The 10,314-nt window shown below is 43.6% G+C and overlaps 1 protein-coding gene across 3 annotated transcripts in view; it reads left to right on the top strand.

Annotated features, from left to right (window-relative positions):
- The first annotated feature begins 921 nt into the window (after nucleotides 1-921).
- The window catches only part of INO80 (INO80 complex ATPase subunit), a 68,250-nt gene continuing 58,857 nt past the window's right edge, over nucleotides 922-10,314 (top strand). Inside the window, exons 1-2 of one of the 3 annotated variants that reach the window (XM_030451994.1) lie at nucleotides 922-1,255; nucleotides 9,500-9,685. In XM_030451994.1, the coding sequence (XP_030307854.1) occupies nucleotides 9,543-9,685 (143 nt within the window). In that variant the 5' untranslated portion in view covers nucleotides 922-1,255; nucleotides 9,500-9,542. Of the gene's footprint in view, nucleotides 1,256-1,800; nucleotides 2,188-9,499; nucleotides 9,686-10,314 lie in introns of those variants that run through there. The other 2 variants (XM_030451997.1, XM_030451995.1) reach the window with 2 other exon arrangements.

Raw genomic sequence — 10,314 nt, 5'->3', positions numbered from 1 at the left:
TTATTTATTTTTTCTTTAATCATCTCCAGACTCTGAGATTACCTCTGAGATTACCTCTGCTTTGCAAGCTTGGTAGAAATCCACGACAAAACCATGTACTCTTTTCCTAACACAGCACAGCTGCTGTTTGTAGCTGGGGATGTCAGTACCCCAACAGTTTCAGGACACCCCTGTAGTGGAGTTTCACGCTGTGGTACCTGCGGTGTGCTGGGACAGAGCTCAGAGCTGCAGTACCAGTGGCTGTCTCTGGGCAGAGACATCCGGATAAATCACTCTCTTAACGAGTTGCTCCAAGTCTGCTACCTCACCATTACCCTTCAGCCGCGTTTTGTCCCGATTTTTGTCCCTAATTCCTCACACACACCGCACTCCAGCCGCCCCCCCCTTTTTTCTGCCGTGAGCCCTCTCGGTGCCCCTGCTTCCATCGCCCTCTGCCCCTCAACACTCTCCCCGCGCCCGAGGGCGGCCAGGCCACGCCCCCGCTGCCTGCTGCGTGGTTTGAACGGGTGGATGGGGGGGACACAGCCCGGGCCTCCCCTCCGCCCTCCCGGGAGAGGCAGCGGCGGCAGCGGCGGCCCCTGCGCTCCCCTCACGCTCCCGCCCCGCGGCCCTTCCGGCGGCTCAAGGGCGAGCGGGGCCGACTTCCGGCACGCACCCGCCCCCTCGCGCCAGCACCGCGAGAGCCCGCCCCGCCTCGCGCGAGACTCGCTCGCTCGTTTCACCCGGCCGCTTTCGGCCGAGTCCCTTCGGCAATTTCCGTCAGCGCCAGACTCTACCAATCGGCCCGCGGAGCGCATCGATGGGCGCGGGCCCCCCGCGGGTTGCGGGTAGGGACGGCGCCCGCGGTGCGGGAGCTAAAGCGGAGCGGCTGCTGCGGCGGGGCCGGCGGGGCGGCGGGACCCAGAGGGGCGACCGGGGCGGCGGGGAGGAATGCGGAGCTCGATTGTTCAGGCCTGGCCATGGCGCCTCTCCTCCCCCCCGCCATGGCTCCCCGTGTCCCTGCTCCTCTCCTCTCAGTGAGCGAAAGTGGCCGCCGCCGCCGTCCCAGCGCCCGCAGCCGCCGCCTCCTCCTCAGCAGCAGCGCGGGCGCCATCTTGGCGAGGCAGGAGTCGAGAGCGCCCCGCGGCAGGAGACAGGCAGCGGCAGCCTCGGCAACGCGGGGCGAGAGGCCGGGTGGAACGAACGGGGGGAGCGAGCCCAGGAGACACCCCCAGCCCCCCGCCGCCGCCACGCCGTAGCCGGGCCCGCTATCCAGGTGAGACGCCGCAGCAGCGACCAAGCAAGGACACGCCGGGCTAGGGCAACGAGAGGCGGTAACGGGGCTCTGCTGGGGCAGGCCGCGGCTTCACCCCCCAGCTCAGCGGCAGCCGGGCCTCTTCTTAAAGAGACAGGCCCCTTCCCCGCCCTGCCCGCTGGATGCGCCCCGATATACCGGCGCAGGAGCCGCCCCTCCCCCGCCCGGAGCCGAGCGGTCTCCGGGGACCCCCTCCCCCCCCGCCACAGCCCTCGGGGAGCAGGGGGGGAAGTGGAGGGGAGGGGGGGGGATGGAGGAGAGGAACCGGGGGGAGGATGGGTGAGGGGGTTGCGCGGCGGCGGCCCCGTGCGGGGGAGGGGCGGGGGCTGCGCTGTGCACCTGCGGGCACACGTGCGTGCGGGGGGCGCGTGCGCGGGGGCAAAGTGGGGAAAAGGGGGGGGGGGGTAGGGAAGAGAGTGGGGGTGCGGGTTTGCTCGGCGAGGGCGGCGGCGGCGGGGCCGGTAGAGCCGCGTCACGGGGGGGAGCGCGGTGTTTCCTGCGCCGCGTCGGTTTCCAGGCTCCGTCCTGCAGCCGCGGGGCAGGTCCTGCCGGCAGCGCTCGGGGAAATGTCAGAGCGGGGCTTTGGTCCCTCTGGCTGCAGAGAGAAGGGAGATTCTCGGGGCTCTCCCCGCCCCGGCAGCCCCGTGTGTGCGCGCCGGCCGCATGATGCAACCAAGGCTGCGGTTAGAACGCGGAGGCTGCTCCGGAGTGCGAGGCTCTGCCCGGCAGCGGCCCGCACGGTGAGGGCCTGAGCTGCTCGCCAGCTCCGACCGAAGAGCGCCCGGCAGCTGCGGGAAGGTGCTGGGTGCCAGAGCGGCGGGGCCGTTGCCGAAAAACAAGTGTTTGGTCGGTGAACGTTAAACATGGTTTAAGGTTCTTCTTCAGGCTGGTGGGTATGTCAGGCTGTAAAATAACCCCCTGGAAAGCCGTAGTACGAAGACTAATCCTGTTAAGGCTGCGAACACGTAGGCTAATGCGATTTTTATGGTGATTAGTGTTATTTAGCGTTATACGTTTGTTTTCTGAGGTATATGTTGCTGACCCTGTGTGGCCAGTTTCCCTCCCAGCAGCGGTGTAGGTGATGATAATAATTTAATTTACTTGAGGTTATTCTTTGCGTGAAAAAAGTGGTGCTAGTCAGGTTCCTCTTTTAGAGTGAAATGACTTTATGTGCCTTATGAGAACTTAATTTTCTCTGATATGAACAAGTTGCTGTATCGATTTGTATAGCACATCTGATAACACCTCTGTGTGACCAAAACTCACCTTTTTTAAATTTACATAATTCAGAAATTATGTATTTATCTTACCTCTAATGTGTGTGAGTAAGAGGTTGGTGAGATACTGATGGGAAAAGTACAAGAAACAGGACTGCAGCTTGAACCTTTCTCCCAACATTTAAGGATGTTTCCTGTAATTAATTTCTAGTCCGTCACACATATACTGTTGTTTGAAGCACTCTCTTGTATTACTTAACTGTGTAAATGAGTGCATTTTGTTCCATTTTGGGTATAATTTTGGGTATAATGTTACATTAAGTCTTGTAGTAAGCATGCTATTTGATGAGATAAATTAGATGCTGGTTTAGATGGCAAATAACAAATGGTCAGCTTAAAGCTTTCTTGGACTTGGTTCTCTTTTCAAGGAGGGAGTAAAACCAGAACATGACTGAAAATGTCCAAGCAGTTTGTATTTTTAGTTCATGGAGAGAGGAGTGAAGCTATGGCAGTGTGTGAGGATAGGACTGAGTGCTGTTGTGTACTAACTAATAATACTAATATTTAGGTTTCTAATACTAATAACTGATAATTAGGTTTCTTCTGCTGCTAATTTAAACGGGGAAGCAGAGGTGCAACATGCCAATTAATATATTTTCAGGTATTCCATTCTATTTTTAGTGTATGCTTCTAATAATACTTTGTAGCACTCTAAAGTGTTTTGGCTTTTTTTATAAATAATAAGTTAGGCCCTATCTGTAACTGTTATTTTCGCAAGTAGAAAACATCACCTGTGCCCCACTTGGTGCTCTTCTATATTTAAAAGCAACTAAAAGGTGGAACAGAGATCCATGAAATGCTGTCTCATTCCACAGAAAACAATATAAAATCTTACTAGAAAAGCAAAGCATCAAAGTACTATATACAGGCCAGTATCTAGTTTTAATTAGATTTCATTACTCAAAAAAGCAATTAAAATGGCTTATATTTAATTTCCATCTGACGTGGCGTGAGCTTACACTTCAGTAGTGCATACATGTATTTCATTCATTCAGCTTTAGTTTAGTGAAGACTTGGGGCTTTAGGTTTGTATTAAATAGCTTCCTAGCTGTTCTTTTTTTGGTGGTGGTAGTTTGTTTTTTGTTTGTTTGGTTGGGTTTTTTTTGTTTTTGTTTTTGTTTTTTTTTAAGTAATAATTTCTTATGTATCAAAGTCATATTAAAGATTGTTCTGAAAAGACACTATGGGGATTATGTTCTGCTTTAAGACCTGGTATATCCCATACCCTAGAAAGTGGTTGTCAGTGTAACTTTATGTTTATCAACTCAAGCTGAAATATGAGAGGGGAAGGAAGAGCTTGAAACTCTCCTCCAAGCAACATACCTCCTCAGGTTTTTTAGGCCACAGTTGACTGTATTAGAGATTACACGATTTTAAAGAAACCTGTCAATAATATATCTAGCCTGTATTACTGTGCTAATACAAGTTTTCTGTATAGATTTTGATTTAATCTTCTGTGTGGGTTTGTAGGTTTGTGTCAGGGGCTATTCTGGAGACGTGACAGCAGGAAGTTCTTAACAGTATTCTGTTTTTCTGAGTTCTTTATCTTGGTTGGAAGTTTCTTGAAAAGTATCTTAGGTGTTCCTATCAGTCTGGAAAAAATCTCTCTTGATAGGTTGCCAAAATGCAAAGCACAAGAAGACTGCATGTGGGGAAAAAAAAAAACAAGACAGAAATTGCTTAAATTATGAGGGACCTAAGACAGCGCAGAGGTTGTATTCATGCTCTCAGTTTTTAAACCTGATTTAAGGATAACACTTTCAGTGCTGTAAATTGGGATATGAGGAATACAAACTTCCAGTGTGTAAACTGGGATTTTGAGTTTTTTGCCCACTTAAATGTTTTGTCAGTGTGCTTACACTTGGATAGAGGAAAGGTAAGGAACTCATGTGGGCTGAAATGCTGGAACAAATCAGAGATGCTCATCTGCCAGCTGGGAAGAAGGCTTTGTATGCATGCACTTAGTGTGTGGCAGGCAAGAACCTCTGAATTAGTTTTACCTCCCTGGTTTGCCATGCATTTGTCACAGGCTGAGAAGGGGCTCTGTGGATTAGCTGCTGATTTGTACCTTCCTCCATGGCAGCTTGTCTTGGCCTGTGTGCCTTCAGGTGGGAATTTACTTGTTACCCTTATTTACTGTAATGTTTGATGTGAGTCTTAGGCATAAAGAGAAGAAAGAGTAATCCTCTGGGCCTTAGCTGACATGTAGAGATTCCAAGCAACTGAAAGGAAAATAATTAAAAAAAAAAAAACCTCCTGAAAGAAAAAGTACTGTATGTAACAGCTGTACAAAAGCAAATCCTTTTTAGCTTGCAGCTAGGCACAAGTGCCAAACTGTGCATTTGCACCTGTGGAGCTTCTGCTTTACTTTGATACTGGTAGCAAAAAGCTGTTGGATGTCACTTAGAGAAATAACATGTGGATGTTTGTTTAAACTAGGAGAATCTACTTTTAAAGCTAACTGCTTGCTGAGAATGGTGTTTTTGCAATTTGGTTGGTGCTGCTGGGTGGGTATAAAACTTAGAAACCTTGTTATAAAACAATTGTTCTTTACAGACATCTTTGGAGGATTCTTCTCCAGTGCTGGGTGTTTACTTACTGTCTAGGTGTTGTCATGGGCAGACTTGAAAAAAGTGAGTGAAAAATCCCCACACCTATACTTAAATACTGAACTAAGCAACGTGATTAAAAATGGGACAAGGAACATTTCTTCAGAACTGAACTTAGATCTTTAAAAGATCTTTAACTGAACTTAGGTCCTAACCTTCATTAGGAAGGTTATATGTATGAAATTGATATATATATATATATAACCAAGATCCTGCTGATGGCATTTGATTTGTGGTTTTAATAATTCAAAGGGACACATGATAAAATGAAATGGTTTCAGTGTGAGCTTCTGGTTAAGTAAGGTTAGAGGATTCAAAGTGCCAGCCAGGCAGGGCAGCAGCTATTTATTTCCAGATTCTGATTTTTGAAACTGTTACAGCTCTAGGGGAGATGAGTGGAGAAGGCAAATAACTATTGATGCTGAAGCTTAACATAAAACTGGCAGGTATCAGTAAGAAAGCTGTGATGGCAGAAAGATTACTCAGCAGCATCCAGTCATTTTGTGTCCAGTAAGACCAGTATTTATCTAAATAGTGGCATCAATAATTAAAACATTTCAAAAACATGTATTTTTGCAATCTTCCTTAAACTGAGTAGAAAAAAGGATAGATTTGTTTAAAAAATGGTGAAATGGAATGAATGTCATCACCATATAAATCCACTGAAGCTGTCCTGTTGATGTCCTGAGCACTGTTACCTACTGTAGGTTGCCACTGTATGTGCCTCTCGCTTTTTTTCCCTCCCATCTTCTTTGACTTCAGTTTTCAAGAAGTTTTTGAAAATCTGGGTTTGTTAAAGCCTAGAATAGGAACAAAATAAAAGAAAATTAAAAAGTATCTGGCTTGTGTCAATCTGGCTTCATGTATTATTACTTCAATCAGGAGAGAAGCACTGTGTGACAGCATATAAATAAATGAAAGGCTGAATTCAGTGTCTGGGCTATTCTCTATTCAGTATTGTCCATGTTACACTTACTGAATTTGGTGTAGACATTGTTAATGAGTTTAAGAATATTGCTAAGCTCCCCCTGTGTTTATTTGTTAATTTGGTAGGTTGGATACAGACAAGTAACTGTTTTGAGGACAAGAGAAATTAACTTTGTATGTACAGGAGCCTTTTGAGATAATTAAAATAGGAAGACAAGTAAAACCTTGACTTTTTCTGCAGGTAGAATGCATGGTACTTACACTCTGTCACCACAAGGAGAACTTTATGAAATGTTGAAATGTAAGGTTTCCTAACCTGGGAAGTAATATTTGAGAACTTGGGTATCTGGAAAAAGTATGTATGAGTGTACATGCTTAGCAGAGTTTACAAACAAGGAGATTTAATATGTTAAAATAAGGAATTAAACCTACTCTTTGGAGGAACTGCAGACACTTGTTTTCATATTTGCCTGGGACCTCTGCAGTAGGATTGAACCACTCCTGAGCAAATAACTTCATTTTCTAATTGCTAACCATATCTGACAGCATTATTTTCATCTATATCTTAAGACTGTCTTCTCCTGGGTTATCTTTTAAGCTGTATGAGCAGGAAGCTGGAGGAGCACCATGGCTGGTGTGGAGGAGAGGTGCTGATCCAGTCTGGACCCACTTAGGTTGGCTTAGGCAGGTGCATCTGGGCAGCTAGAAAAACATCCAGTTGCTCATTTTAGATGAAGAATATGATTGTTTTGCCTCTGGCCTGTTTGCTGTCCCTCAATTGAAATATTAGCCTCAATTCTGTCTTAATTATTTCCCTTTATTTTGCTGTTAAGCTTTAATAGTTTTGTGAGGAAAAGGCTCATTGGGGTGCAGAAGAATACATTTAGTTTGTTAGCTTCCTCAGAGTGTCCTGTGTTCTCTGGGAGCCTTGGGGACACATTTCTTTCTGGCAGTGCCACTAGATGTTGAGTTTTGGGGAGGAGAATAAACAGGTGGGAGATGCTTTTTATTTCTGAGTAAAATCATCAAACAAGGGGTGCAGATGGCATTTTGTCTGGAGAAGTAAAATAACTGTGTTTTTAACAAAATGTGGTCTTGTTGGCAGATATGTTTTGAAATGGAGTGATAAAGGAATCACCATACTTTTTCTGGTATGATGGGGATTGAATCTTGCTCCTGTAATATATCATTTTGTTGGTGATCTGAAAAAGAAAAATTCTTACCTTCTTGGTGTACTTTTCTATGTCCTGAGTGATTTCTTCCATCAGAGACACAAGTTTCAGGTTTCCACTTGTTTTAGAATCACAGAATTTTCAGGGTTGGAAGGAACCTTTAAGATCATCCAATTCCAACCCCCCTGCCATGGGCAGGGACACCTCCCACCAGATCAGGTTGCTCAAAGCCCTGTCCAGCCTGGCCTTAAAAAATTCCAGGGATGGATGAGGCTTCCTCTGGGCAAGTATTTCACCACCCTCATGGTGAAGAGCTTCTTCCTAATATCTAAAACCTTTTTTTTAACCCCTTTCTGGCTCTGTCTCTTGGAAGGCAGGTCTTGATTTTAGGTTGGCTTTTTTCAGATGGCTGTTGAGAAATAGGACTTATGTTTTAAAAAAAACTTTTCATCCATATGTGTCTTAACACCTTTATTGTAGAGGAGCTTTCAGGGGCTCTGTTCTGTCTATTAACCTCTGCTGGATCTAGGCATTTGATAACAGGTCAATCATTCAGTTTCTGTTAGGTGTATGAAGATCAGCATATAGAAGGCTGACCTTGGATAGCTTCAGTCTAAAAATAATTTTTAAATCAGGGCTCCTACCCTGTCTAACAGTTTGTGGCACGCTGTTTGTTTATCCTGTATGTGTAAAGATGTTAAAGAGTAGGTGTTTATTAAGAAATAAAATTTGTTCTTATTCAGCCATGGTCATTAATCTCAAGGTGGTAATTGCTTATAGTTTTTGTAACTGAATTTGAATCTGTTCTGTATTTTTTGGGGGTAAAAGATTTGGAAAAAGTTAAATGCTGTTTTTTGGACTGTATACATGAAGAGAGAACAATCTGCAGACCAGATACTCAGCCTATGTCTTCCCTTATATATACTTAAAACAATTTAGTCATTAATGTTTTAGTAATTTACCAAATGTTTTGCAGGAAATAAATGTCAAGTTTGCTTCAGGCTTTGTAATATTTTTAAGAAGTGATAGACATCAGAAGTATCCTTCAGAAGAGCAATTAATTGAAGACTTTCACAAGCTGAGGTTCTTTTTCCTCCACCAGAAGCAAAAGTTTAAGGCATTTATTTGCTAATAAACGTTATTATATTTAGGGTATTGGCAGCACTTTTGGTTTTGCACTAACAACTGGGGCTTTAGAAATAATTTAAAATAACCTTACCATTACTGTAACAAGTGATGTAACAATGACATCTTTTGTAACTGAAGAAAATTAAAATTCCAGTTGACAGACTTGTTACTATAACAGCCATTATGACATCTTTTGTAGTTGAAGGAAAATAAAATGCATTTGACAGAGCAATAATATGTTTTGATAGCTTTGTTTTTCAAGTGTGTATTATGCAAATATTGCAGGTGGGATGTTTGCTTTTTTAAGAATCTAAAATCCTGAGAATATAAAATGGAAACCACACAGGCTAGGCTTACTAGTTGAAAAGCATAAAGCTTAGAGTATGTTCTCAAATTATGAATATAAGAAGTATGTAATAAGTTGTTCATTATGTGTTACTTCTTTAATAAAGATAACAGTTGAATTTTACAGTGGAAGATTTTTTTTTTGGTCAAATATTTGTAGCTTGATTTTCAGCAGGTGAGAGCTGTGTTCAGAGTGCTGGAGGAGAGCATTGCATTGAAGGAAAGGAGGGCTCAAAAGAATTTTATAGACAGCAGCTGTGAACTGAATGGTAAAAACAACAGAAGAACAATATTTTAAGTAGTTCTTCCTTTTTGGAGTAGTTTATATATGTGCTTCTACTTAATAATAATGTAATTTATTTCCTTCAACTTGGATATTACATGGCTGCCCTCTGTTTGGAGTGAAGTTATCTTTAATAGTGATGAAAGTTTTATATGCTCAAGGACTGGCTTTATTGTACTTTGCATTTCTGTGTCACCTCTTGGATTATCATTGTAGATCAGTGCAGTGCTCATTCCTATTAAACAGCATCTATCTGCAAAGTCATAAAAGAGGAAACAAAAAATGTCAGTTTTGGCTAGGGTGATATTGTGGTGGAAAGTTTAGTGTGAATTTGTGTTTGAGGTCCCTATTAATTGCAACCTGAGCTTTATGTGAAATGTGCAGCATGCAGGAGATTGAACTGCTCACTGAGTTGGGTCCTTTCAGAGGTGATGGTGCTGATGACTTTTGTTTTTTCTTAACAGCTCTGTGTTCAGTGGTGCCTGTGCATGAAGAGAAGTTTGTTCTATGGCCTCAGAGTTGGGAGCCAAGGAGGATGGCAGCTGCTCAGAGCTGGCAAAACCCCTTTATCTGCAATATCTGGAGAAAGCTCTGCAACTGGATCAGTTTTTACGACAGACCTCTGCCATCTTTAACAGGAGTATATCCAGGTACCAAAACCTTTCCCATTTCATTGGGAATACCCTTGAAAGACATTTCTATTATATTGTTATTAGGTAACACCACATTAAGGGTTTAATAGTGAGTTGCTGATTATAAACTCTTTTCTGTTAAAAATCTTGCATTGTGCTTTTCTTAGCTTTCACTGAAAATTCAGTGTGTTACCTGCCCAGGTACAAATCAGCACAGTGTTTTAAAGCTCTTTTCCTAGCTGAATGGCCAAAACTTCTTTGCCTACAAAAAGTAGGATAAAGAAGCTCCAACTTGACTTTTCAGGGAGCTGGCCTCTAGCCACCAGTGAAGTGCAAAGACTTATCAAATGCAGAATTTGCACACAGATATGTTGTAACAGTAAGAAGTGAGTCACCAAAGAACATCTCTGTCCCAAAGCAATTTACATTTAATTTCATCAGTATTTTGGAACTGTAGAATTACACTACTGATAATTGTATGGGTAATAGATAATGAGTTTATTTACAACCATGTAATAAGATCCAAAAAAGGAGTAGAAAAGTATAGCTTTATATTTCTCACATGTAAAGAAATCCTCAGTAGTGCTGAGGATAACAATATTTTGCTTTGTTTTTTCTTGATACTGGCTTCTTGCTTAGTTCATACT

The sequence above is a fragment of the Calypte anna genome, chromosome 5A, assembly GCF_003957555.1.
Source record: "Calypte anna isolate BGI_N300 chromosome 5A, bCalAnn1_v1.p, whole genome shotgun sequence".
In the NCBI taxonomy this organism is placed as follows: domain Eukaryota; kingdom Metazoa; phylum Chordata; class Aves; order Apodiformes; family Trochilidae; genus Calypte; species Calypte anna.
The sequence above is the reverse complement of the archived record's forward strand: the minus strand, read 5'-3'. Positions and strand labels throughout refer to the sequence as shown.